Source organism: Delphinus delphis, chromosome 5 (genome assembly GCF_949987515.2).
Source record: "Delphinus delphis chromosome 5, mDelDel1.2, whole genome shotgun sequence".
NCBI classification, from domain to species: Eukaryota; Metazoa; Chordata; class Mammalia; order Artiodactyla; family Delphinidae; genus Delphinus; species Delphinus delphis.
Window position 1 is genome coordinate 138,597,140 of NC_082687.1, and position 27,470 is coordinate 138,624,609.

General features: G+C 65.9%; 1 protein-coding gene across 8 annotated transcripts; it reads left to right on the top strand.

Moving 5' to 3' along the window:
• The first annotated feature begins 2,549 nt into the window (after positions 1-2,549).
• On the top strand, positions 2,550-26,592 carry CTBP1 (C-terminal binding protein 1). Of its 8 annotated transcripts, none has more exons than XM_060013123.1 (11): positions 2,550-2,764; positions 9,768-9,960; positions 11,362-11,516; positions 19,687-19,831; positions 21,113-21,319; positions 23,194-23,408; positions 24,056-24,186; positions 24,575-24,694; positions 24,788-24,915; positions 25,410-25,527; positions 25,683-26,592. In XM_060013123.1, the coding sequence occupies exons 2-11, from the start codon at positions 9,954-9,956 to the stop codon at positions 25,867-25,869; spliced, it is 1,413 nt and encodes a 470-aa protein (XP_059869106.1). In that variant the 5' UTR covers positions 2,550-2,764; positions 9,768-9,953; the 3' UTR covers positions 25,870-26,592. The 8 variants fall into 8 exon arrangements, with proteins under 8 accessions (XP_059869106.1, XP_059869108.1, XP_059869104.1 ...); XM_060013125.1 differs by having other exon boundaries at positions 9,772-9,960; XM_060013124.1 differs by lacking the exon at positions 2,550-2,764 and adding an exon at positions 2,986-3,433.
• Positions 26,593-27,470: the final 878 nt, after the last annotated feature.

The window sequence follows — 27,470 nt, forward strand, 5'->3', positions numbered from 1 at the left end:
GTCCCACAGCAACTGATGAGACCAGGGAACATGGCTGGATGCCGAACTGATTGTTTCATAAATTATGCAGGTATCTGAACACGTTTCAGCATAAAGACAAAGGCTCTTTTCTTGTCCACGGACAGAAAAGTAAAACATTAACCTCTGGCGTTAGAGAAACGTCTCGCATTCCTCAGGAAGCCTGTGCTTCGGGGGCGGCACCTCTGGTGACCTGGCGGGCGGCCTGGTCTCTGGAGCAGCATATTCCGGTTTTCCTGGGCTCAGGGCCACTTTCTGCCATCCGCAGAGTTAGGCTAAGTTCCCAGGACATACTTTGGGTACAAACACGGGTCCAGCCCAAGAGCGAAGGGCTGGGGTTCCTCCAGTCCTTCCTTCTGGGTGGCGAGTCCTCCTGGGAGGGGGCTTCGCCGGGAGGTGGCAGCACAGCTGGCCGGGCGGGGTGGGCAGCTCTGTCCTAGTCCAGGCCCCCGCCTCCCCCGGGCTGTGGGGAGACCGGGATGAGCTTCTCTGGGCCTCTCGTCTGCCCGCCCAGCCCTGGTCTGCAGGCCAGTAGTTCCCCGAGGGTGATTCAGGGTCTTCAGAGCCATGTGCGAAGGCGGGGGGTGGCGGAGGGGCGTGGAGGGCAGCAGAGGCGGGGGGCCTGTGGCCTGGGTGCCTCTGAGCACGGCAAGCGTGAGACAGGCACATTCGGAAGGCAGGTCAGTCCTCCCACACCTCCGCCTCGGTTCCCACCTCAGATGCACGAGGGCGGGGGGAACAGATGCCCTGTCCTCAGGGAGCTGACAGCACAGCGGGAAGGACGCCCAGACAGAAAGGTAAATCCTAGAGCAGGCACAGGGTAAGGAGGAGAAAGTGGCCACGGGAAGAGCTGGGGAAGGCAGCAGAAACGGCAGTGCAGAGTCCTGTGGCAGGTGGGGAGACAGGCACGCTGCTGGAGCATGGGGGGTGGGGGAGGCAGGGGCGCCTGGCCAGGGAGTGGAAGGGAGGCTGGGGGAGATGCAGCTGGCCTGGGCCCAGGGCTCTCTGACCGGCTCAGTGCGATGCCAAGCCTGCAGGCTTTGAGCAGGACTCAGTGGAATCTGATTTCTGTTCTACCATTCACTGTGCCGCTCACAGGGATGGAGCGAGGCAGGTGACCCTGGGCTAGGGGCTGCGTGGGGGAGGGAGCAGGTATCAAGGGGCACCTCGGGTCTCAGCGATCGAGATGCCGAGAGGGGACAGGAAGGGCTGGAGGAGCTGGTCCAGGCCATGTCAGGGGCTCTGTTCCCGGACAGCGTTAACTAAGAAAATGAGAGGGGTGTGTGGGCAAGACACGTGCCCGGGTCCGGAAGTTTCATCTTTCCCTTGTGACTGCTTTTGCATCTGTGTTTAGGAAAGTTCTCTAAGAGATTTGCTGAATGCTCATTTACAACCCATTTTCTCCATACGTTTTAATTAATCCAATTTGGGAGGTATTTTCACAGGTGAGTACCAAGTGAGAATTTAGAAGCATTTGTTTTGCAAATAAACACCCAGTTCCCTATCATCCTTTATTGAACCCACCCACACTTTCTCACTGATCATGAATTTTAAGGATATATAGATAACACAGTTGATTTCAGGATGGTCCATCATGTTTCATCAAACCGTACCGACAGTTTACTGGTACCCACTGCTGTCGTGTTTAATGACGTGCTTTTTACCTAAGAGGACAGTTACATCGCCCATCCTCAGGGTCACCTGACAGCGTTCCGACTCCCAGGACATCCCTGCTCTGCGGATCAGGTTCTCCCAGGGCTGGCCTTGGCCCTTCCCCATAACCGGATCACCTTGCTCTTGAGGCCTGGCGAGCTCCCACCCTGGAGAGCCCTCCTGACCCTCGGGTGCCAGGTCCCCTCTGGACTTCTGGAACTAAGCACAGGTGCTGTCTTTGGGGCCGCGGCGGTGATCAGACTGACACCCACTTCAGCCACACCTGGCCACCTCCCAGGGACCACCTGCACCGCCCCAGGCCCAGGGAAGTCCCTGCCGCTGGCTTCGGGAAGCTGTCCTGGGGGCTCCTGTGTAGGCCTCCCCGCACAGCATAAGGGCGGGTTTTCCCAGAAAAACCCTCCGGGGTTTGAGCCGCTGCCTCCCCCGACCTTGACCTTGCGGCCGCCTGGACACTTAAACCACCGGTGCCCAGGAGCCCGCTCGGCGGCCGGCGGGTAGGTGCGGAATGGGTGCGGCCGGAAGGTGAGGATGAGGGGCCCGTTCAGCCCAGCAGTCAAGGCCCAGTGGGATCCAGGCAGGTGGGGCCTGGCAGGTTCAGAGCAGGTGCGTGTGCATGTGTAGGGCAAGTGGGGCCTTGGGGGTTCTCAGCAAGTGCGTGTGCTCATTCGGGCAGGAGGCGCCTGGTGTGTGCGGGTAGGTGCCTGCGCGGTTGCCGGGAAGGCGCGGCCAGCGGGGGCGGGGGAGCCTGGCGGCCGGGCGGGGCGGGCGGGCGCGGCTTGCAGCCGCCCGCGTGGTCCTGCGCGGCGCCCGCGCCTGGAAACAGGAGACCGCCGCGCCGGAAGCCCCGCCCGCGCGCGCGCCCTGTCCCCGCCCGGTGGAGCGGCTGCTGGCGCGGCGCGGCGGCTCGGCACGGCGGCGCCCGGGCGCAGGCGAGCGGGCGGAGCAGCGGACGGCGCCCAGGCCGCCCCACGCGCCGGGCTCGCGGCGGAGCGCTCCGGACTCGTCGGGGCCCGCGGCCGCCCGCGCCTTTCAATGGGCAGCTCGCACTTGCTCAACAAGGGCCTGCCGCTCGGTAAGGCCGCGCGCGCGCATTTCCGGCCGCGGGGGCGGGGCGGGGCGGGGCCGCGGGGGCGGGCGGGGCGGGCGCGGGCCCCGGCTTTTGTGTGCGAGTGCGCGTGCGCGCCGGCGTCCGCGCGCCGGCGCCCGGGGGCGGGGCCTGGGGGCGGGACCGAGGGAGCGCCGTGCGCGTGCGCGTGCTGCTGCGTGCGCGTGCGCCGCCGCCCCGCCCGCGCAGGTGGCACAAAGGGGCGCGGGGGCCTCGGGACCCCCGCAGCCGGGACCTCGCACTCGGTGCGCAAGTCCCGGCGGCCCGTCCGTCCTAAGGGCCGGGCTGGCCGGGGCCCCGCTGACGGGGCCCCGCAGGGAGGACGGGCGCGCCGGTGACCCCGCGTCCTTCGGGGCCGGACCTCGGACCGCAGCCGGGGGACGTGCGGGGCCGCAGCCTCGGACCCGAACCGGCCTCTCTGCGGGGCCGCGGCGCCGGGTCTTCCCGCAGGCGATCTTTACTCGTTTTTGAAGTGACGTTTTTGAAATGAAATGACCGTTTTGAGATCTTTACTCGTTTTGAAATGACAGAAGTGATGCGTCAGCTGGGAGGCGCGCCGTTCCCGCTCACTCGGCAGAGGTGGCGGCAGGGCGCCCTTTTCTTTATGAGTCCGTTTCCACCTGAGTAACGGCACAGGTGTGACCCGCTTCCGTTTGTCTCCAGGCATCTTGTGCCCTTCCTGTTTTGAAAGGTGTCAGGAACAGGCGTTCTCCGTGCCCTGGGTAGCTCTGGGGGCCCTGAGCCTGGGGCTGGGGGGCGCCACGGGTGGTGTTGGTTTGCCGGCCGCTGCCCTACGCCCCCGTCAGGCCACTTCCGTGTCATGCCCACCTGTTTTTCCACCCTTGCACAGCCCCAGCTTCTCCGGGCTTCCAGCCACCGGGCTGGGGCCTCCTCATGGTAGGGGTGCATCCTGTCGGCAGGGGAGGGCCCCCACCCTCAGCTTCCAGCGCCACCACCCTGCCGCTGGGGCCTGCAGGTCGGGGCCCCAGGCTCCGAGGCCTGTGGAGGGAGGAGCTGCCGCGGCACCTGAGTCGCGGGTTTGGACGGAGCTTTCTCTGGCTGGTGCCTGCTTGTCCCGGAAGGGTGCAGCGGCCCTGGGCTTGCCGGGAGGACGGCCTTTAGCTGGCAGCCTCTTAAGCCGGGAACCTGGCCGGGGCAGCCCCTTTCTCGTGATGCTCTTCTTCGTGGTTGGTTAGGACAGGTTGCTCTCGGGAAGTGGGATGGCTTTCTTCCGGGTGCTCTGAGTTGAGTAGCACGAGGGTAAGCCCCTCACCCAGCTCCCCCTTCTCTGGGTGGCTGGAGAGTTGGCTCGCACAAAGGGGGTCCAGAGCCGGGACTGCCGGTCGTATCCCATGGGGGCGTCCTCCACCTGTCCAGGACCCCCCCACTTTTCAAGAGAAACAACTTTATTTCTATAAAAGCATACACAGGCAAATACTCAGGAGAAAACCAGTTCCCAGCAGTGTGGACGTCTGGGATGCCCTGTGGGTCAGTGTAGCCTGTCTACTCCTGAATGGGGCAGCATCTTTCAGCCTCTGGGGGAGTGACCACAGCAGCCAAGAGCACAGAATTGTCCCTGGGGGAATCCCAGCTGAGCCCCTGACCAACACTGATTTCTCTGTGTCATGTCTGTAAAGTGGGGATGGAGCGTGTGAAGAGGTGGGATCACATGAGTGAGCGTGTGCCAGGTGTTGGGGATGGAGGGACAGGGCCGGGGGCGGGGCTGAGGGACAGGGTCTCCACACAGCAGCTGTGAAACCTCACTCTGGAAGGTAGGAAGGTGACATTCCCTAAGTTACGGTGGCATCATGATGAATCCGCCCCAACCTGCGTTCTTTCGACGTGGATGACGTTCTCGTTTCCGGGATTCTGAGCATCACGAAGGTAGCAGAACACGCACGCACGTGGGCGTACATGAAGATGGTGAAAGAGGTGAACGCGCGTGGGGCAGTCTTGGTGGCGCATCCTCGCCTCTGTCGCGGTTTTTATCTAGCACGTGTGTGGGGCACCTTTTGGTCTCCGAGGAGTTGCGAAGTTGAGGCTGACTCTGGCTGGTGGTCCTGCTGGAGGTCTTACGTGGCCACGCGTTGCCTGCGGGAGCGCCTCGGCCTTGGCTGCAGGGGCTCAGCGCCCACCCCAGCCAGACTCTGCCCAGGGCACACGGCGGACCCCGGCCAGACGGCTGGGCTGTGGGCAGCGGGGCGAGCTGGAGACGGCGGGCTGCTGCTGGCTCTTCAGGCAGAGTGACGCGGGGGCAGGCGCGGGGCCGCCCTTGGGTCCTCGGGTTCCTGTCTCGGGAGGTGGCTTTCCAGAGGGCATGCCTGCTGGTCAAGCTGGAGGGCCGGTGCTGGCTTCACACAGGAGGGTGGGGAGGTGGCAGGGGCAGCGGCCGCCAGCGGTGCCAAGGAGTTTGCCTTTCCTGCTGCTGAGCGGTGCGCGTGACAGGCCCCGGCTGCGGTGACTGGGGCTCTGCGGCGCGCGGGCCAGAGGCCTGGTGGAGTAAGGAGAGCACACCCTCGCCGTGGGCCCCAGGGAGACCGGCCTGGCCGTTGGACGGGCCGTGGGGCCAGAGACCCTGTCCGTGGCTGCCGCGTTTGGGGCCTGGGTTGGGCGGGGCAGTTACTGGGGCTGGAGAGGAGCAGAGGCCGTTCTGGGGGTGAGTTCTGGGTGCGCTGAGCTTATGATGCTCATCTGTGCTGTGGAAGGAGGCGGGAGCTGGCCCGGGACCCTGACCCGGTGCTCAGGGCGTGGTGTGGCCGAGGGCCGGGTTCTCGGGAAGCCTGGGCTTCCTGCAGGCTCTGGTGCCAGGGATGCGCCGTGATGGGTCTGGGGGGCTCAGCGACTCGGGTGACCCCAGAGCGTGCCAGCTGCAGCCCCTGGACCCTCCGAGGGTAGCCCCACACTGGGGAGCCGTGGCCGAGGACGCGTCTTAGGTGCGTGGCGGGGGGGAGGGCCGCGCGGCCAGCGTGTAGAGCTGGGCAGGAGGGAGCGCGAAGACGGTGCCCGAGTGTCCACGTCCCCCCATGCGGCTCCCCGTCGTTGGCGTCTTCCCTTGGCGTGGAATGCAAGTCGCAGCCCAAGTCCCCTTTCGTCCTTTCCTGTCCCTCTCGCTGCTGCGTGGTGAGGCTCAAGGGAAGTGTCGACCGGTCCTAGGGTCTGGGCGGGGAGTTAGGGCAGCCGCCTGCCAGGCCTTCAGCAAGCGCCCTCCTGTCGGCCCGAGCTGGGTGGCGGCTGGCACGGACGTCCTCTTCGGCCCCGCAGGTCTGGCCGCCGCCCGCTCCCGGCGTTTGCCCGGGAGCCGGGACAGCCCAGGGCCGCGGCGCTGCCCGCTCTGGGCACGGGCTTCCTCTGCCCGTGGCGGGCGCCTGGCGCCTCTGGCGTGGGCTAGAGCCGTCTGTGCGCCAGGCTGGTCGTCAGAAATCCCTCCCTTCCCACGTGCTCGCTGGGTGCCCCCGGAAGCCTGTCCTGGCAGAGCTCGTGTTCTGGCCGTATGGCCCCAGTGGTCAGCCGGCACCCACGTCCATCCCTGAGCAGAAACTGGGCGGGCAGGAGGAGACCAGGGAAGCTGGGGGTGGTGGGAGGAGGTGAGGCCGGGAGTGTCACGTGTTGGAAGTGCGGGGCCGTGGCCCCCGGCAGGTGCTCCCGGCAGCAGGTGCCACCCTGACAGCACCTCTGCGTGGTTGGTGAGCAGGTGCGGGGAGAGCGGGGGGTGCTGGAGAGGGTCCAAGTGAGGACGGGACGGGCCCTCCTGCGCCCAGAGCCCCGGGTCTAGGGCTGACCAGGGAGGGCGTCTGGACACCCGGGAACCTGGGGCCAGCCTCACGCCCTCGGGAGATGACCCGTCTGCTCCTCGGCTGTCCCATCGCTGAGGGGACAGAGTCTCCGTCCTGACAGGTGTCCTGGCTGCCAGCCACCCGCTCCCCAGGGTGGCCCCTCACGGTCACTGAGGTCACCAAGGGGCTGGGGCCGTCCCTGTCGTATCTGGTCCCCCGAGTTTCTTTGCAAGGAGCCGGCCCTGCGTCCCACCCTCCCAGATGGGGTCCAGTTTCTAGTAAGGGGGAGGGGCAGGTGTGTCTGGAATCTGGCCGGGGGGGCTTCCGGCCAGAACCCCGTCCCTGCCACGCCCCCGGCCACGAACCGAGCCCCTGGCTCACCTGGTGGGGGAGGGGTGCAGACCCTTGTGGCTCCCGAGAGACAGGCGGGTGAGTAGAGGGCAGGAGCCCCTGAGACTCGTCCAGTCAGCACAGGGCCGGGGGGCCAGGCTGGTGGCACTGCACCCACCGGACGCGTGGGACGTGGCCTGCGTGCCACCCCCAGGGTCCACGCCTGTTGGCCACGGGCCTTGCCCTCTCTAGCCATCCTTCACTCCCTCTTTAAACGGGGGGCTGTTCCCCCGGAGGGCAGAAGGCCTCCTGTAGTTCCTGTGCAGGGTGTTTGGGGCAGCGGTGGCTGTAGGAGGTGGCTTGGTGGCCCTGAGGTCCCTGGGGCTACCTGCTGGCCTGCTCTGGGCTTAACCGTGACCCTCCCCTCCCCTGGCCTGAGCTTGTCCACCCTCCAGCGCACCCCCTGCTGCCCTGTGCGTCCAGGGGCTCTCCCGTCGGTGTCTTGAGCAATGAAGTCACTTACGGGGCTTCTGTTTGGCTTATTTGTAGAAACGAGGTGCAGCTTAGCGTTTTCACCCATGAGCGTCCCCAGCACGAGCCCAGAAGCTTCTTGCGACTATGGTCTTGCTGTTATTTCAAGCACAATTGGACGGTTGGATCCCTGTGTCTCAGCCACTGCTGGACGCTGCCGTCCTGCCCACAGGGCACTGGGGCCGGGGAGGGGAGAGCCAGACTCACCCAGTCTGTCTGCAGTGCCCACCAGAGGTCGCCTCCTGTCTGCACGTTGGGCCTGAGACCTGCCCAGGGCCCTGCGTCTGTGCAGGCTGGCCTCTGAGGCCCGCCAGCTGCTCCGGGCAGGCACCCACCACCCCCATGGGGAAGCAGGGATGCATCTGGCTCCTTCTAGCTGCTCAGCAGTGCCAAAGCAAAGCTTCCTTTTGAGACCATTTTCACAGAAGGATTGGTGGGCGGTGGACATGGGAGAGCCCAGGGGTCCAGGTTGTTTCACCAGGGCTGGGAAGACGCAGTGCTGGGCCGCACTTGAGGCCTGTGAGCCCCGGGCCCTCGGGGGACAGGGAACCGTCTTGGCCGTTGGCATGTAGCGGGCGTGTAGGGGCGCTGCTGGCTGGTGGGAGCGCGAGTGAGCCAGGGAAGGCCCGGCTGGGCACTGTCCTGCTTCCCAGTGCAGCTGGCCCTGGTTACTCCAGGGTTTAGGGAGGGGACTGAAGCAGTCCTCGTGACCAGACGGCCGGCTGTGACTTCTCTGGGGTTTCCATCACCTGCACACACTGTCTCCCGTGTGGTTCCCGGGGGCCCTCGGGTAGGAGGGCAAGGCGCCTAGGTCGGCCTGACTCGGCTGTGCGGAGCTGACTGCCGCGGTGCTTTGCTGTGCTGCCCCTGCAGTTTAGAATGAGTTTGGGGCCGACTTTGGAAGAGACGATGGGATCAGTGGGGCCTGGGTTGCAGGTGTTTGAGGTCCTGGAGCTCGCTCTCCTGCCTCTGCAGCGGGGGTGCCCACGCCGGCGGCGGTGTGGTCGGTCAGCGGGAGCGAGGCTGGGGCCCCAGAGCCAGCGAGACCGCAAGCGAGGCAGCGTCCTTGCCGCCCGGCCCGGCACCCCACCCCCGTCGCCGTTCCCGATCCCCTCCTGTGAGAATCAGGGTAGGAAGGTGAGGAGGGCCTGAGGACTGGCACTGAGGGTCCCTGAGGTGCTGGGGGTGTCGTCCTGTCCTGGGGCCGTGTCTGGGGTGTGGGGTGACACCTGCTGCCTTACGGCTCTCTGAGTACGGTTTCTACCGGAGGAAGTTAGATCAAAGGAGCCTCTGCTGTTTGCAGGTGGAAGCGTTCCGATTCCTCGTGTTTGGTGATTCCGGAGGGGAGCGTGGCTGCATGGGGGGGGGGGGCCGGCGTGAGTTGCGGGAGCTCTGGTAGCGCGACCCCTTGGGCACGAGTCCCCTCGCGGCGGGGCTGCTGTCCACGCTGCGTGGCCCGGGAAGCAGAGCGGGTGTGGCGGGACGGGGACCTGGGCCGGGGCGTCGTGACCCCCGCCTGTGGGAGCGCGGGGGGCCTTGGCGCACGTGGCCGCACGGGGCTGAGAGGGGCCGAGGCCGCCTGGGAGCCGGCGGTGAGGTCAGTTCGGGTGCTAGACCCCCACTGGGTGGTAGGCACTGAGGGCCGCCGCTGGCCCGTGGCTGCAGGCTGCCCCCTGGCCCTGCCGCCCGTGTCCTGGGGTCGTGGGCTGTGTCTGGCTGGCCGGCTGGAGCTTTTCAGGAGCGGCTGGCCAGTCCCCGCAGCTGAGCCGGATCAGGGAGGGCTCGGGTGTGCCCGAGGTGTGGGTCATGACCAGGTCGTCCTGGCCGCTGGGAACGGCTGGGCAGCTCTCTGGGAAGGACTGCACCTGAATCTGGCCCTGGTCCCGGGACCCCGCCTGGGGGGCTCGGGGGTGCGGTACAGGAAGCGTCCAGGTCAGGGTCTGTGTCCCGGGGCCCTTTCCCCCAGCGGCCTGTGCCCCGTCACGGACCCAGGAAGCGATGGGCCCTGTGAGATAGGAGCTTGCGGAACTGGCCACAGACCCGCTTTCTGGGCCGTCCTGTCCCCAGGCCTCCCAGCTAGTGCACACGGTGGCATCCGGGCGGGCTCCCGGGTACGTGGCGGCGACCTTCGGGGTGAGCCTCTTGCCTCTGCGTCCGAGCCGTGGCCCCGCCGGTCACTCCCACGCAGGGCCGGGCCTGGTTCTAGGTAGGTCCCAGCCCGGCAGCCACGGGCTTGGGGTCAAGGTGCAGGGAAGCCCCTCCTCCATGGACCTGAGGTTCGTGAGTCTAGTTGACCCTCAGTGGTGTTTAACGTGTCTCTTGTGTTTAATTTTTAGTCAGACTTTGACCCGGCGTGGGCTTCAGTGGTCGCCGTGGACGGGAGCCTAGGAGCTTTGGTTCGAGACAATTAAAGACGTGGGATGAGGATCCAGTGACAGGACGCAGTTCTGCAGGGGGCTTCTGAAGATAGACGCTTTGAACAGTCGAATTCATGGTCGTGGAAGCCGAGCCCATATTAAGAGATGTCAGGTTGGTCGGGGCTCGGGAGAGTGAGGCCGCCGAGGCCGGTGTCCCCGCGGCCGTGGAGGAGGCGCTGCTCCGGGGCCCCCTGCGTGTGCTGGGGTTAGGACAGGGGCGTCCCGAGGGGGCGAGTCGCCCGGGCCAGCGAGGCCTCGGTCGGGCCTCACGTTTGCCGTGGGGTTTGCTTCTGTCGAGGGTGTCGAGGGAGGGGCGCCCGGCCAGGCTGCAGGTCGGCGCGGGGTTTCTCGGGGCGTTCCCGTGGACACGCTGCGGTTGGCAGCCCTCCCGGTCGCAGTGCCCTCCGTTGGGGCTTCCCGTCCTCTCTGACCGCTGGGCGCTTCAGACGAGGCTCTGCAGGCGCCTTTCAGCTAAGACACCTTCGCAGACCCGGAGGGCTCGGTTTCTTGCGGTCACGTGGATCGATGTTGGGCAAAGTTCCAGCTGAGTGAGGCTGGGAGCGGGTGTTTGTCACGCGCTAAAATGAGTAACATCTTTAAGTGAGATGTCGCTGTTCTCCCAGTGGAGCTGGAGAGACCAGGGCACCGTCTGCACAGGACTCCCGCCGTCGCACCACAGACAGAGGGGGCCTGGACGCTCTGCTCGTGACGCGGGGGGAGGTGACCAGGGAGGTCCTGGCCTTTGGACCCCACGCCAGGAGCCCTCCCGGCGGTCTTGGCGCCTTTGCCGCCGGTCCTGACGGCCGTGCGCTCTCGTGGGTGGTGGGCGCTGGCGGGCCGCCGCGGAACCCGCACCCGGTTCTCGTCCTGCACCGCACGCGCCGGCTGCCACGTCCCAGGGCGAGCCTTGCGGGGCCATGGTGAGGGGGCGGGCTGGTGCGGCCCCCACTGTCTCGCGTGTCACCTGTGAAGCCCTACCGTCTCCACCTGGGCCTCGTGTGGAGGGAGTGAGTGTTTAATCATTCTTCGCTGTCTCATTTTGGGGCGGTGAGGGGTTCTGGCCTTCTTCCCGTGTCCTGACCCTGTTCTACCCTTACAGGGTTTCTTGCTCCTCAAACCTACAAGCAGAGGCGATGCTGGTGCTGGGTGGGTCCCTGCCGGGTTTTTGGGTGGCAACACCACAGCATCGAGTGCAAGAGAAACGTCGGGTGCGTCCCCGAGCCCATCGTTCCAACCTGCGTGTCTGGACGCCAGCTGGAGCGCGGGGCTGCCAGGGCCTCTGCATCCTCGAGGCCCTGATCCGTGGAGGGGGGCAGTCACCACCGTCGGTGTCCACTCAGGTGGCACTGAGCTGTGGCAAACATCAGTGTGTTTTCCTTCCTGGTTTTTAACTTATTTTTGACAAAGATCCTGGTGGCTGGACACGTAGAATTGGAAGTCCTTGGGGTGGGCTGAGGTTTCAGCGGGGGCTGTGCTGCCGCGGGAAGCTGAGCGTCCGGCCCTGTCGTTGCAGGCGTCCGACCTCCGATCATGAACGGGCCCCTGCACCCCCGGCCCCTGGTGGCACTGCTGGACGGCCGGGACTGCACGGTGGAGATGCCCATCCTGAAGGACGTGGCCACAGTGGCCTTCTGTGACGCACAGTCCACACAGGAGATCCACGAGAAGGTACCACGGGCGGGGGCGGGAGGTGGGGAGCCGTGGCCTCGCCAGCGCTGAGGCAGGTGTCCCAGGGTTCCTGCTGGAGTGGGCAGGTGTGGCGCTGCCCTCACCACCTGGCCTGTCGGGAGGCGGGGGTGGGATGTCTCCATTATAACCAGTTCTTTCCCAGAAAGTGGCATCTGGGGACGTGGCTGCGGTGGACGGTGCGGGGGGCGGGCATGCTGCACCACCATCACCTGACGACTCAGGCCGCGGCAGTCGCCGGGACGCCCTGAGCCTGTGCCACGCGGTTTGCAGCTCTCAGCTTCCCTGGGACAGGAAGTATGTTAACCTGGTTTCTGTTTGTAGTCACAGCCAACCGGGTACTTCAGAAGCACCTTTCCCCTGAGTCAGTGAGGAAGCTGGACCGAGGTTTATAAAACCAAGGTGCTTCGGAGACCAACAGGGTCAGGAGAGGCCCCGATGCCGCAGGGGTGGACAGGTCGTGCCCGCCGGGCCGGGGCGTCAGCTGTGCCGGAAGAGGCGGCTGAGAGGCCAGGGCGGCTCTGGCAGCCTCATGGGCTGGTGAGGTTGGAGCCCCGCTGGACCCTGGCTCTGGGCTGGACCCTTGGAGAAAGGACGAGCTGGGGCCAGATGCACCCTCACATGTCCCCCCACCGGCCCCGCAACGTCCACATCAAGCCTTGAACTTGGATCACAGGCGCCCCTGTGCCCTCCGCTCAGGTGGCTGGCAGAGACAAGGGAGAACGGCACTCTTTACGGGAAGAGCCCGTAGGCCTGGGCCCCCAGTTGTCTCTGCAGATCACCTCCTAGCACAATGTTCATCGCACAGTCGAAGATAACAAGATAGTAGGAGAAGAAAGAACTGAGCAAAACCCAGCAGAGACAAAGGACTAGAGGGACCCACGGGGCCGGCGTGGTGTCTGCTGCTGCCACCACAGCGTGAAAACCAAGCCTGAGCACTGCAAGGGAGCCGAGAGCAGAAGACGTGACGACGGCAGAGGCTTCGGGGGAGTTTTTAGAAGATCTAGGAGCAGAAACAGCGAAGCTGAAAGTGAGAGCTCACTGGGCAGACTCGACAGCCACCTGGGTCAGCGGCAGGACGGAGGCTTGGGGTGCGGGGCCCGGTGGGGAGCCAGCCTCTGACACAAGTCTCAGGGACCGAGGGGAGGGGATGGGCCGCGGGCAGAATTGGATGAGGAAAAGGCTGACGACGGTCCAGAGCCAAGGGGAGGCAGCAGTAAGCGGGTGAGAGAAGTGCGGTGGCGTGCACGCCCGGGCCGCCCCTCCGGGAACTCGGGCCGGCGGCTGCCCAAAGCTCAGCAGGTGCGGGCCACCTGCCTGGCCGCCCCAGTGCCGGCATTTCCCCCCGAGAAGCGGAGCACACGTCCACTCAGACACCTCCCGCGAGCCCCCCAGCAGCTTCGTTCCTCGGGGCCGGAACCAGAGGGAACCAGGTGGCCTTCCGCCTGGCACGGGTACCGAGGAGCCCCACTGGGCAGAGCAGGAAGGGTGAGCCACGGGCACCGGCGTCGGCCGGGCCAGAGCAGCCAGCTCTTCAGGGTCACGGGCGTCGTCACTCTGGCCAGCCACCGTGACGGGGCCGGCAAAGGGGACCGAGGTGCCGGGTTCAGGTGCCGCTAACACGGGGGTGTCTCTGTGGCGACGGCAGTCCTGCTTTCTGTGTCCTGTTGTGAGGCGGCTGCTTGAACAGACCCACGGTGAAGTTCCACAGAACAGCACACAAGCAAGGACAAGACGGCCAAGGGCACCTGGGTGCACAGATTACCTCCCGGGCGCAGGCTCGCTGCCCACCACGGGCCGGGCCAGGGGACGCGGGATCCCCCTCGTTGGCAGCATCTTGTGAACCTTACACCGCTTCAAACTAAAAAGATACTTTTTAAAAAAACAGTAGTGGAATGAAAAAGAGATATACTGAGAGAAAGTTCAAAAACTGTAAGCAGTACTAAAACAAGTTTTGCCAGTAAATTTGAAAACTAAGACAAAACGTGTTTTTTTCAGAACTGTAACTTACCAAAACTATTTCAACAAATTAATATAAAACCCAGGGCTTCCCTGGTGGCGCAGTGGTTGAGAGTCTGCCTGCCAATGCAGGGGACCCAGGTTCGAGCCCTGGTCCGGGAGGATCCCACGTGCCGCGGAGCAACTGGGCCCGTGAGCCACAACTACTGAGCCTGCGCGTCTGGAGCCCGTGCTCCGCAACAAGAGAGGCCGCGACAGTGAGAGGCCCGCGCACCGCCATGAAGAGTGGCCCCCGCTCGCCGCAACTGGAGAAAGCCCTCGCACAGAAACGAAGACTCAACACAGCCATAAATAAATAAATAAAGGAATGAATGAATGTTGACAGACCCCTGGGGAGGGGCATAGGGCCCTCAGAGCCCCCCCCAACGGGCAGGTGGCGTCCCCCCCGAGCCCTACGCCTCCTGACACCCACGGGAAGCCACAGAAAGGCCTTGCCTGCCAGAGAAGAACAGGCAGAAAAAGTGTCCTGGGGACGGAATTTTATGCTCCTGACAGAAGAGACGTTAGGACTGTGTAATTGGGGTCCTTAGGCCTGAGGTAACGCCTGATTGTACACCAGGCAGGACGCAGTGAGAAAGGAACCACAGGAAAACTAGAGGGAGCTCCTGGAAACTAAAATGAGAGCGGAAGGTTTAAACCTCAATAGGAAGCTCACAAGACACAGTCAGGGGAAGCCCAGAGGAAAGATGCAAGCGATGAGGAGCGAGGAGAGATTCGTAGACTCCGCGGGGGTGCCGGGCCCAGCTGGCCAGTGCAGCCGCTCTCGGGAACTTCCCGTTCCCCATCCCGGGCAAGCACTTCCTTCCCCCTCTTTGCTGCCAGGGGTGGCCAGATGACTAAGTGCAGCCAGGGAGAGGACAGCAGCCTTTGTGTGCAGAGCCACCTTCCCTCTTTCTGCTGGCTGGAAACCAGATGTGATGGCTGGAGCCTGGGCAGCCACCCAGACCACAAAAGGAATCCGTGTGGAGCCAGGGGAGCCTGGGAATGGCGGGGCAGCAAGACAGGAGCCCAGGACCCTGGTGGCTCTGGAGCTGACACGGGGTCCGTGGACCACCTGGCTGCAGGCTTTGGCCTAGAAGGGAAGTATCAGCCTGTCTTACGCGTCACGTCTGATCAGGGGTTTCTACCTCCTCACAGCTGGTTGGACGTCCATCCGACGTTATTTGAGCGTTAAGGAGGAGAGGCTGACGTTTTCGCCACAACACGAGGAAAACTACCAAAGCTGAACAGAGGCTCCCGGGCTCCTGCCACGAACCCAGCATGAGTGTCGGGGGCCCCAGAGGCCCTGCCATTCAGGATCCAGATTTCACCAGCGTCAGGGGTGGGGGACGAGAACCGGAGCGGCCCCAGCTGGGCGCGTCAAAGCCCCTGAGAGGAGGGTTTTAGCCAGGCTCGCTCGCCCGCCCACGCGCGGGGCCGGCGGAGGCGTTTCTCCCCTCCGCCGCTCTCTCCGAAGCTCCTCAGAGATCAGGTGCCCGTGAGGTGGAGGGGGCCGTGGAAAAGGAAGACCTGGGGTCCCGTTGAGGGGCCGGGCCAGGGTGGGAGTGACACGGGGACGCGCCTGGGGTTCCAGGGGCACCAGCGGGGGCCTCGTTGGAGTGAAGCGCCCAGTCCCAGGAGGGAGGCGCCGAGGCCGGGTAAGACATGAAGTAAAATCCAGGGGAAACGCAGAAACAGGCATTGCAGCCAGCGGGGGGGTGGCTCCCAGTCGGTGGGACCTGAGGACCCTGGAGGCAGAGAGGACTGGTCAGCCCACGAGCCCTGGGGATGCTGGCCGGCACCTTCGTGCGCGGCCGCCGTCACCAAGAGTGAGAGGGGCGTCTGAGGGGAGCGTGTTTGCCCTGGTCAGGACAGGACCAAACGTGGGCAGTTCTGCAGAAAGCACAGCGTGGGAAGGAGGGGCATCCGCGTACAAGGCGGTCACAACAGTCTCCCTGCGAGAGAAATCACACACAACAGGAAGTGAGGGGGCGAAGGAGACGCGTCTGCAGTGCGTGTAACAGTCGGGGGGGGAAGAGCTGAAATACTCAGACTCCTCAACCCACAGGAGAAAGATCCCAGTGGGAAGTGGGCACGGGAGGGGGGGTGTGGACAGAGCAGGGGCAGCCGGGCTGTCAGCTTGCAGTCTGGGTGGCGCTCCAGCAGGCCTGGGGGAACCTGTCTGCGGTCTTCAGCCCGCTGTCCCTCTACCTGGGCCTCCTGTCATCGGGAAAGCCCTCGAGCCGTCTGCGTGGCCTCTCACAGAACATGTCCATCTGGAAAGATGAGAAGTCGCTGAGGGTGTGTGTGTGTGTGAGTGTGTGTGTGTGAGAGCGAGTGATGCTGGGAGGGGAGGCTCGGGCCGAGGAGGCGCCCTGAGTGTGTGTGTGAGTGTGTGTGTGTGAGAGCGAGTGATGCTGGGAGGGGAGGCTCGGGCCGAGGAGGCGCCCTGAGTGTGTGTGTGAGTGTGTGAGATGCTGGGAGGGGAGGCTCGGGCCGAGGAGGCGCCCTGAGTGTGTGTGTGAGTGTGTGTGTGTGAGAGCGAGTGATGCTGGGAGGGGAGGCTCGGGCCGAGGAGGCGCCCTGAGTGTGTGTGTGAGTGTGTGAGATGCTGGGAGGGGAGGCTCGGGCCGAGGAGGCGCCCTGACCGGTGGCCTGCCTCTGGTGTGGTGCCCAGTGAGTACCCCTCAGGCCCTCTGCTCTGAGCGCCTGGCCAGGTGGGCTGCGTTTCCTCCTGTGGACCTGAGGACGCCAGGTCATTGACTAGCTGGTGACACAGCAGGTAGAGGCTGGCAGCAGTGGACGCTGGGAGGTCAGTGCCACACCGGGGGTGTCATGGCCACTTTGCAACCAGGAAAGGGGTCAGGAGCCAGCAGGAGCGTGGACCTGGAGTCTGGACGGGGCAGCGTGGTGCCCCTGCAGTGCTCTCTTCCTGTAGCTGGTACAGGGTGGGCGCTGCTCTGAGGGGAACCCGGGCTCCCCTCTGAGAACACTTCTCCGGGTACCCTGGGATTCGAGAGACGCTCAGTAGAAGGACCAGGCGTGAAAAAAATAATTTACCCAGAAACGTACCTGGGTGACTGAGTCACACCCAGAAATGCAAGTGAAAGCTGAAATAACAGTTCCAGTTGGCGTGCGTCACACGGAGTATTTGGACGTTGGGAATGCCTGGTACTGGGCGGTCGGTGCTGATGGGCAGACTGTGCCCCGGGGGCAGCGGCAGCAAGACTGGAGCCTGAAGAGGGTCTGCAGGGATCCGCTCACTTCTCACCTCAAGGAAACAAGCAAACGTGGGGTTTTGCTGCAGCACAGCCAGCGCTGGAAGCCACACAGTCTCTCCAGCTTTAGAAACGTTCAGACCGTCGTGGACCATCCCTGCTTAAAAGTGCAGCCCGGGGGCTTCCCTGGTGGCACAGTGGCTGGGAGTCCGCCTGCCGATGCGGGGGACACGGGCTCGTGCCCCGGCCCAGGAGGATCCCGCGTGGCGCAGAGCGGCTGCGCCCATGAGCCATGACCGCTGAGCCTGCGCGTCCAGAGCCTGTGCTTCGCAGCGGGAGAGGCCGCAGCGGTGAGAGGCCCGCGTACCGCAAAAAAAAAACCAAAAAAAGTGCAGCCCAGGACACTTAAGGACCACAGCTGGGTGCAACGCTCAGGAAAAGCTGGCCCTGCACACGCGCCCGAGCCGCGAGGACCACCTGCCCCGCCCCGCCTGCCCACAGCCCATCCGCACGCCCGTTGTAGCCGAGGGCCCCACGGGCGTCCAGCTGATACATCTGCCCCTGTGTCCGGGGCAGCCCCTCCCAGTGCCGGCAGGGACGTGTCCGTCTCTCTGGTTCTAGCATCCAGCCGTGCCGGACAACGCGGGCACCAACAGATCTCTGTCTGCATGCAGCCTGCCCCCCCGCTCCTGCCCACCTGCCCCAAGGGGGCCCTCCTCAGCAGCTCTTGTCCACACAGCACAGGGCGGCCAGAGGGGCCTTCGGGGGGAACCGCCAGCCGAGCCCTACCCTCTCCCCTGCACCTGCCCGTGGCCTTAGCCATGTCCACTGCCCTGTATCTTCCTGCCCACTCTCCCCACGTGCCCCTGCTTAATGTCCTCTGCTGCTGCTCTGCTGTCACACGTCAGGCCTCACCCCGTCCACACCGGGTCCCGTCGAGTCACGGCACCGCAAGTCTGCGCCTGCGTCTGTGGCCCTCCCAGGAGGTCGGGGAAGCTGTCAGGACTCGGGCATGATCCAGCTGGTCCATTCACACGCCCACTGGCAGCCCCCTGCTCCCGGAGCTGAGCTTCCTAGATCTTCTGAGCTGGGGCCAGAGTGGGGCTGGCAGTGCGCCGTCGCCTCCTTGCAGGGTCAGGGGCCCAGGACCCCCTGCGCTGCTTCCCAGCTGCCCTTACCTTGGTCCTTTCTGTGAGGTCCCCTGTGGCCGTGTCCTCCAGGCCACCGCAGGCAGCAGGAGGGGAACGGAGGCCAGGCCAGCCTCAGAGGAAACTGAGTTCCGGGTGGTCACGTGTCCGGCTGGGACCAGGGCTCAGTCATCGTAGAAGGGGCGAGCTGGGGCCGTTAGCAGTCTCCCCGGGGCTGCAGTCCCCTGCGCTGCGTCCAACGCTCAGAGCCCGCTCCACCCCGCTTATTGCGTCAGCCACGGGCCAGCTGCTTGCTGCCTCAGCTCACATGTGGCCCCTTGTGGTCCAGCAGCCTCTGTTGCCCTGGGGGACCCAGGGTGAGCACTGGAAGCTCGGTCCAGAGGGGGGCCCGCAGACACATCATCATGGGTTCCCAGCGGACTCTGTTTCACTGAATTTGAGACGTCATTGATTATAACGTCCCGTTAGGGAGGAGTAAACCTCGTTCCCAAGTACGGCAGGATTTGGATTACATGATGCGTTGGAACGGGGTGGGCCTGCTCAGCAGACCCTGCCTTTGGGCCCAGAGATGGCAGACCATGCGTCCTTGGCCTTGGCCAGACTGCGTCCCGCTGCGGACCGGGCTCACGGTCCTGGGCTGTGGCCCCGCTTTCCTCGACCCGCGCTCCCCGCCCCCACCCCCCAGGAGCGAGGTGCGTCACACGTTGGTGGGCCCGGCCCCGGCAGAGCTTATGGACTTAAGCTGGCAGGTGGGTGGGGGGTCTCCTCGAGGGGGGTCGTGGGCGGGGCTCTGCACGGGGCGCGATGGTGGGCGGACGTCGCCCACGGGGAGGTCTGTGCGCTTGGCACCAACCTGCCCGCGTGGGCCTCGCCTGGAACAGACTCACCGAGACACGCGGGCCGCCCCCAGGTGTCCTGGAGCCCCGCACTTCGGGGCGACGGCCCCGGCCACGCTCCGACGGGTGCAGAGACAGAGCTGGCGGGCCCCTCCTGCGGGCTGCAGCTGGCTAGGCCCACCTTAGGCGCAGGCGCGCCCGGAGCGCGTACCCGACCTTGACGCCCCTCCCAGTGGTGGGCGGGGGCTGGGGGGAGGCGGCCCCCCAGGTCCGCGGCGCGGTGGATAGTGCGCAGGGGCTGCGGCTGCTCCCTGCTCCTTTCTGGGGGGGTGACCCTCCAACCCTGGGCCGTGCAGGGCGGACCTGGAGGCCGGGCTCTGTGCACGGTGACGGCGGGGTCGGCACATCAGCCCTCTCCCCATTTGAAAGTGGTGCCCTGCTCACTGCGGCACGTTCACTGTCCCCAGGGACTTATCCGACGCTCCGAGCGCATTGCGGCCTTGCGGCCGCTCCTGTTCTAGGAACGGTGTGTCAAAGTGGCCGCTGGCTTCTCATCCTATCGGCGGGGTCTGGAGGTCTCGGGTGCGCCGGGTCCTCCCAGCACCAGGTGTTTGTCGTCTGTAGTAGCGCCTGGTGCCCAAGGAGAAGGCAGCCCCCGCCCACCCCCCTGCGTCAGGCAGGCAGAGCGCCGTCCCTTGTGTCGACCGGGGCAGGGACCTTCGGTGTGCTTCGCGCGTTTGCTGATCTGTCATATTCGGGTCACTGCAGGCCGCTCACATGGGGATCGGGCACCTTCCCCCTGAGAGGGCCTGCCATGCGCACCGGAGGGAAGGCCGCTCGGGTGGGAACCTGCTGGAGCCCTGGGACTTGCCTAGCGGGGGCCGCGCTTGGGGGGAGTGCCCGCGTGGCTTCTCCCGCAGCGGCACCGGCTCACGTGCCCCCTTCACTGCAGGTGCTGAACGAGGCCGTTGGGGCGCTGATGTATCACACCATCACGCTGACCAGGGAGGACCTGGAGAAGTTCAAGGCGCTGCGGATAATCGTCCGAATCGGCAGCGGCTTTGACAACATCGACATCAAGTCAGCTGGGGACTTAGGTAGGACGGACTTGGATTCTTCTTTTTGCAACTCTGCGCACTGCTCCCTTGGTGTGACCTCATCACGTTTTGTCTGTTGGTTTTACGGGGAAGAGGAGAGTCCCGTTGCAGCCGACTGCCTGGTTGGAGGTGGCCTGGAGGCCGGCAGCGTGTGGGCCCCACGCCAGCTCCCCTCAGGCAGGTGCAGGGTGGCAGCAGCATCTCTCAGAAAGCCCCCGGGCGTTGTGGGCGGCGTGTCCGCCGCCCTCCTGCATTGCCTCCTGGGGACCGCGGGGAAGGGACATCAGCCCGGGGTGGGGGGGCGGCCAGCACATCTGTGTCGGGGTTTGCGCGGCCCTGTGCACGAGACTTGCTGGGAAAGGAGGTTTGTGTTGTGATTTAGGACGCGTGGGAGCGTGTACACACAGGTGTGTGACACACTCACGGAAACAGATTGCAGCATGCTTCTCCGGGTGCAGCGTTCAGCCTCTTGTGACGTTCTGGTCTAGTCTCTCCATATCCTCTGTGTTGGTCACGGCGTAAGGGCAGGTCAGGACGCGCCCTGCCACGGCCCGCGGTCACCGACGGCGGCCTCAGACTTGCAGCGTGAAAACGGCTCCCGCTGTCGGCTGCCACACGTCCCAAGGGTTCATTCTGCTCTGCCAGCCCAGCTCCCTCACCCCGCTATCACCTGTCCCCAGGAAGGCACCGCGGTGTCAGGCTGCAGTCTGGGCACTTTTTGAGCTGGGCCGCCCTCCGGGCCTCGTCCCCGTTCGCGGAGCGGGTCCTCGTTGCCTCGCGATTTCACGGGCTGGGGCTCCGTCCTTCGTCCAGGGACAGTCTGGGGCGTGCTGTGCGGTCATCCCTGCCAGACCTCCGCAGGGCCTGGTCCTCTGTCAGGCGGCAGCCTTGTTCCCGAGTGTGACGGGGCCTCCAGCTCTGTTGTCGCTCGGTCTCCCCTGCGTGATCTCTTGACCCTGTCTTAACGTTTTGTCGCAAGCCGAGCTGGGTGGGGGGGTGGGGGGGTGGGGGGGGCGGGGCCTGGGGAGGGGTGGCCTGGCCAAAACCCCTTTCCAGAAGGTTCAGTGGCAAGTGGTCCAGGAGGAGCAGAAGCAGGTGTGGGCATCCGCCCAGGTGGCCTCTTTCTCTTCTGTCCCCCACCCTGTCTGCCCACTGGACCCATGGGTGGCTTTCCCACGCGGCACGGGGCAGGTAACCTGCATCTGTCTCCTAGCATCCTGGGGCAGGGACGTGAGGCCCAGGACCGTTCTAGCGACTGCCCCGCGTATCTCGTGTCCGCAGGCATCGCCGTCTGCAACGTGCCGGCCGCGTCCGTGGAGGAGACCGCCGACTCCACCCTGTGCCACATCCTGAACCTCTACCGCAGGACCACGTGGCTGCACCAGGCGCTCCGGGAAGGCACGCGGGTCCAGAGCGTCGAGCAGATCCGAGAGGTGGCTTCCGGAGCCGCCAGGATCCGCGGGGAGACCTTGGGCATCATCGGGCTAGGTGCGATGGCTTTCGCCCCCGTGCGCAGGCTCTGTGGACCCTGAGGCTGGGGCTGCGCTATGCTGCTAGCGCGTGGTCCCCAGCCAGGGGACAGCGTGGGGCTGAGGGGTCTCTGCCCCAGAGACTGTGCTGGTCCTTCTCCACCCCGGGAGCACCTAGTGGGGCCCACGCACACAACAGATGTTAACTAGGTGCTCTTGGGGTCACACGTGCTCGTGTGGTCACGCACACTCACGCACGCTCGCTCTGCCGTTCCCCTGCCCCGCGACTGAACACACGAGGCCTTCGGGTGGTGGCCGGGCAGGCTGCCCTGAGCCCTGCTCTGGGTGGACGGAGGCTGCTCCCTCCACTCACCCGCTCAGTCGCGTGCCCTGCAGGCCGGTGTCCTGGGCCAGCCCTGGGCCCCTTGCGCTCAGACAGCAAACCAGGGAACGGAGACGTGGGCGGGGGGCGGGGGCCTTAGGGCTTGGGGGAGCAGGGGAGGGCAGAGTGGCGGGAGGGGCCTGCCCGTCCACCTGGGCCACCCAGCATGGGCGGGACCGTAGCTCCTTGCAGCCCCATCAGCTGTTTCACAGGTTCTCCACGGCGAAGGCGCCGCCTCGTGCAGCTGTGGGGGAACCGCAGGGCACAGACGCGCCTGCTTAGTGCAGGGGGTCGGGGTCACGGGCGTCCGTGGGGCACAGGGGTGTCCCTCCCCGACACGACGTGCTGTCCTGCTGGGTGCGCACGCACAGATGCCAGGGCTGGCCAGAGCCCCGTAGCCCTGTGGGTGCCCTGCACCCGGCGCCTAGGCCCCCCGCGCCCTCGGCCTGTCTGAGGGCAGGGATGGCCCGGCCACGCGATGGGATGCAGGCCGGGAGGAAGGAGCCAGGATGGGGAGCTGCTGTGCCTGGCCAGTGGGCTTGGGGCGGCCACCTCCAGGCAGTGTCTGTCAAGACACTCAGTGCGGCGGGGACGCCCCAGAGGCTGCGTCTCAACCAGCGCCCGGCGGCCCTGGGGACCACGGCCCCTGGGCACCTGCTCTGGCCCTCCCCACGCCCCTCGGGACTCCGAGAGTCTCTGTTCTGGTTCCCCACCGCCCCAAGCAGAGTGGTCCCCTGGAACCTGTGGCCCGAGTGGCGTAAAGGGAAGAAGCAGCAGCCTTTGGACCCGTGTCGCTCGTGGAGGCCAAGGCCACAGCAGCTCCACACTGAGACACGGAGCGCGGTTCCCGGGGACAGGAGGGGCTCTGTAACGGCACCTGCCAGACGCGCTGAGCGCAATTTCGCTTTTGCCTTTTCTCATAAAAGTGAAAATCCTCCTCGGGTTTCTCTTGGTTCCTGGAACCGGGGACTGACGTCGTAGGGGAAGTGGCTTCAGGCGAGGCCAGCCGAGCGGGGGCTTCCGTGCCAGCGTCGCCCACCGGGCAGTGTGAGTGACTGCTCCGAGGCGCTGGCACCGTGGCGGGTCGGCAGGACCGCTGGGTGCCCGTCCTCCCCGGGCCCTCTGCGCTGGCGCCTTACCAGCCTCCATGGTGTCCCGTGGCCCCAAGCGCAGGGCCCTGGCGTGCCTGCCCACCCCCCCCACCAGCTCCTGGCCTGCGCTGCTCCCCTGCTTTGTCTTCTCGGGAGCCGAGGACAGAGGGCTTCAGCCCCCGGGGCACTGGGGCCTATCCTGACACTGCAGCCCCTGCCTCGCCGCCCCGTGCATCCGCGGGGCCCCCGTCGGCGCTCCCCAGCCCCCCGGAGCCCCGCCCCTTCTCTGCAAAGCCTCGTCCCGCGCACGTCCTGCCGCTGGGCCTCTGGGGGCAGACGCCTCAGGCTCACCCCGGGCAGACGGGGAACCGAGGCGGGGCGGCCAGAGAGGTGCCGCGGTGACACCCTGTCGCCCCCCAGGTCGCGTGGGGCAGGCGGTGGCGCTGCGGGCCAAGGCCTTTGGCTTCAACGTGCTGTTCTATGACCCCTACCTGGCGGACGGCACGGAGCGGGCGCTGGGGCTGCAGCGGGTCAGCACGCTGCAGGACCTGCTCTTCCACAGCGACTGCGTGACCCTGCACTGCGGCCTCAACGAGCACAACCACCACCTCATCAACGACTTCACCGTCAAACAGGTGTGCGGCCCGGGGCCCCCGCCTGCCCGCCACGCCTGCCGGCCGCCGGCCACCGCGCGGGCCTGCCACGGGGCCTTCTCTTCCCCGAACCGCGGCACAGGGCCTTTCAAGTGCCCGCGTGCGCAGAGACCTGTGTTGCAGGCGTGCACGGTGTATGCACGTGGGGGCGGGTCAGCTTCGACGATGGTGCCCACCCCACGTGTGTGTGTGCACGTGGGCTTGTACACACGTGTGTGTGCGTGTATTTAAGTGTGGGGCGGCCACTTACATTGATGTGTGCACGTGTACGTGTGGGTGGGCGTGCGTGTACATTCAGTGTGCCCGCCTGGGGCCTCACCTGCTGTCCGCCCCAGGCTCCTGAAGCCCTGGAGAGGGTGAGGCCAGGCACCTTCGTTGGTTCTCACCCAGTGGGTCTGGGTCTCTGGGGGACAGGGCGTGGCCCGGGGCTGTGCGGTCCCCGAGGACTCAGTGGGGCCCGGACAGGCACGAGCTGCCCCGAGCTGGTGGACGGCCACCGGAGCCCCACGACGGGGTGGGCTTAGTTGGGGTGAGATAGGGGTCACAAGGAATCCCTCACCGGGGAGCAGGGAAGCCACTTCCTGGCCCGGCGGGGGAGTGTCTTCAGGCCGCACTGTCGTGTCTTCCAGATGAGACAAGGGGCCTTCCTGGTGAACACGGCCCGGGGCGGCCTCGTGGACGAGAAGGCGCTGGCCCAGGCCCTGAAGGAGGGGCGGATCCGCGGTGCGGCCCTGGACGTGCACGAGTCAGAGCCATTCAGGTGCCTGCCGGGGGTGCCCTGGGGTCCCCGAGCCGGCGCTCACCCGCTTACGGCCCGCGCTTGCCTGCGTCCGACCCGGCGGCCACAGCGCCGCGAGGGAGTGGGGCCCCGACGCCCACCACAGCCTGCAGGCCCCGGCCTCGGGCACTGAGATCCCACGTGGGGCAGACCTTCCTCCCTGGCCGAGTCTCAGAGCGGGGGGAGGCCACCACTGTAGGCCAGGACAGCCCAGTCCCCTGCACGTGGTGGGAAGGGCTCAGACCAGGCGTCCTGTTGAGTGCCCGGGGGCACGAGGCGGCTGCCCCCACGTGGCCACGTCAGACGCCTCCCGGCTGAAACGCCCGTCGGGGGCGGCCGGGCAGCTCCAGGCGGGTCTTCACCCTTCCAGGACGGAGCAGTGTCCGGAGGGCCTGGGGTCTGCAGCTCACAGCCACTTGCGGGAGGGGCGGGCAGCATCCCCACCCCCCGTGAAGGCCCCTCCCCACTGCGGTCAGGAGCCCGTGGGCAGGTTTGTCTTTCGGGGGGAGCCACCGAGTCTGGCGGAGGGTGGGGTGTGGCTCCGGGCAGGCGCAGGGCCTCTGACCTCCTGTGTGCCGTGCAGTTTTAGCCAGGGTCCCCTGAAGGACGCGCCCAACCTGATCTGCACCCCACACGCGGCCTGGTACAGCGAGCAGGCCTCCATCGAGATGCGTGAGGAGGCGGCCCGGGAGATCCGGAGAGCCGTCACAGGTGCGCCGGCGGGGGCCCGAGGCCGCGGCGCCTTCTGCGGGGTGGGGGGGGCGTGGCTAGGGAGACGGCCGCCCGGGGCCGGGCGTGGCAGACCCCAAGCACGGAGGGGCCGAGCGCAGCCCGGGCCCTCGCGTCGCGTGTGTGGCGCTCTCTGGCTGTCCTGCTCAGGGTGCCAGCTCGTGGGGTGTTTCCCCCACCTTGTAAAAAGTCACTTGCACGTGTAAGCCTTCCGGGCCTGGCCCTGTCAGCTTCTGACTGAAACCCCCGGGCCAAGCAGGTGGGGTGGGGGGCACTGCTGAGCTGAGATCGGTTGCTTGGGGTTGGGGGTCCCCGAGCTTTGAGGGCAACACTGCCCAGACAGGACCCGGCTGTGCCTAAGGGGAGCGAGTCTGTGGAGACTGCCCGTGTCCCCGGTGGAGCCCCTGCCTCTGGGGTCCCCTTGGCAGCCGCCTGACGCGGGCGCCGTCCCTCCCGTTCTCCCCGACGTCCCCCAGGCCGGATCCCTGACAGTCTGAAGAACTGCGTGAACAAAGACCACCTGGCAGCCGCCACCCACTGGGCCAGTGTGGACCCGGCCGTGGTGCACCCCGAGCTCAACGGGGCCGCCTACAGGTGAGCGGGGGCGACCTTCAGGGCCCGGTGGACGTGAGACCGTCTGTCTGGGTGGTGGCCACACAGGGAGTGGGACGGCGTCCCCCAGCAGGCGGCCTTCAGGCGCAGCCTGGGGTCCTGCCCCGCTGGCCTCACCTGCCTCCTTCCTCTCCCAGCAGGTACCCCCCAGGCGTCGTGGGCGTGGCCCCCAGCGGCATCCCCGCCGCAGTCGAAGGCATCGTCCCCAGCGCCATGTCCCTGTCCCACGGCCTGCCCCCCGTGTCCCACCCACCCCACGCGCCTTCTCCCGGCCAAACCGTCAAGCCCGAGGCAGATAGAGACCATGCGAGCGACCAGTTGTAGCCCGGGCAGAGCTCCGCAGCCTGGGCACCGGCCAAGCCCTCGGACGGGTGTGTGCAGGGGCGGCGCCGCAGGCGGCCACGGCCTCCGGGACGGTCCGGGCGCCAGGGTGAGCGGTGACGCCCTCTCCCCGCAGCAGCTGTAGTTGTCCTGTCCCGAGGGCCGGCCGCTGCCGTGTCCTTTGCGTCCCCGCTCAGCAGCGGAAGAGTCAGTAGTTAATTCTATCATGAGTGTCCCCGTCTGTGTACAGTCTTTAGAACGTCGCAAAGGATTTGTTTGCTTAGCTGTCGGCAGGAGAAGCCCGAGGCAGGGCTCAGCGGGTCTGCTTCAGACGTTCTCCCTTTTGTGTGTGGATCGCATCCCGAACCAAGCAGTTGGCAAACTTCTCAGGACAATGAATCCTCCCCGTTTTCTTTTTACGCCACTCAGTGCATTGTTTTTTCTACCTGCTTGTCTTATTTTTAGAATAATTTAGAAAAACAAAACAAAGGCTGTCTTTCCTAACTTTGGCATGAACCCCCCCTGTTCCAAACGAAGACGGCGTCGCTAGCGGTGCAGAGGAGCGCGCGGGCCTCCGTCCCGGGCGGCGGGGCTGCGGCGCCTGGCCGCGCGGTGCCGTCCTGCTGATGTGGTAGGCTAGCAATATTTTGGTTAAAATCATGTTTGTGACCGTAACCATTTGTATGAATTATTTTAAAGAAATAAAAGTCCCAGAAAGAGCCGGCACGCCTAGCATCTGTTTTATCGGCTGCGTCTCACCGGGACACAGGCGGGGTCAGTCCTCTTCTCTCCTAGCGCTGGTGGCCTTGGGGCTGGATGGACGGCCCAGTGAGCCCCGCTGTCACCACGGGAGGGGCGCTGCGGCCTGAGTGCTGGCCTCTGCCACCCCCGCCCTCCGCCCTCGGGCAGCCTTGGACCCGGGCCCCTGGGGGCGGCAGAGACCGCTGGCTCCGGGCTCGCAGGGACGTGCCCAGCGACACCACTTTGTCCTCGTCACACCGCCGCCTCCGGAAGCCCCGCCGCGCCCGTGGGTCCGGCCGCACCGCGTGGCTGGGATGCGTGGCTGCACTTAGACGGGGGCCTGAGGGCAGGGACGGGGCGCGTCCCTCCTGCCACCTGCCGCAGCAGGTCCCGGGCCCGCCAGCTCCGGCCCCTCGGCCTCTCGCCCCTGGACTCCTCCCTGGGTCCTGCGAGGGCAAACACTCGCTTACGGGAAACTTCTGGGAAAGCGCCTCGGTTTTGCCCACGTCCCCGCCTGGGTGTGGGCACGGAGCCTGGGGCGGGAGCCGTGTCGCACTCCACACTCGCCACCTGCCACGCTCCCCGCGGCCACCGTCCCCACCACTCGCGTCCATGCCGGGTTAGGGTTCTTCTCTGCTTCTGGAGCCGCTTACCCTCGAGTTGTTAACTTGACTGTGGAAGGTTCTCAGCTGTTCCATCTTCAGCGGCCCCCTCGGGAGTCCTGAACAGCAGTGAAAGAACAACTTGCACAAGCTGGGCAGCAGCTAACGTACCTGGGAGCGGGCGGAGCAGGGACTTAGAAGAAAAGTGAGAGGCGGTACGACTTTGAGAAAAGAATATAAAGGCTGGAATAAGGACGTATT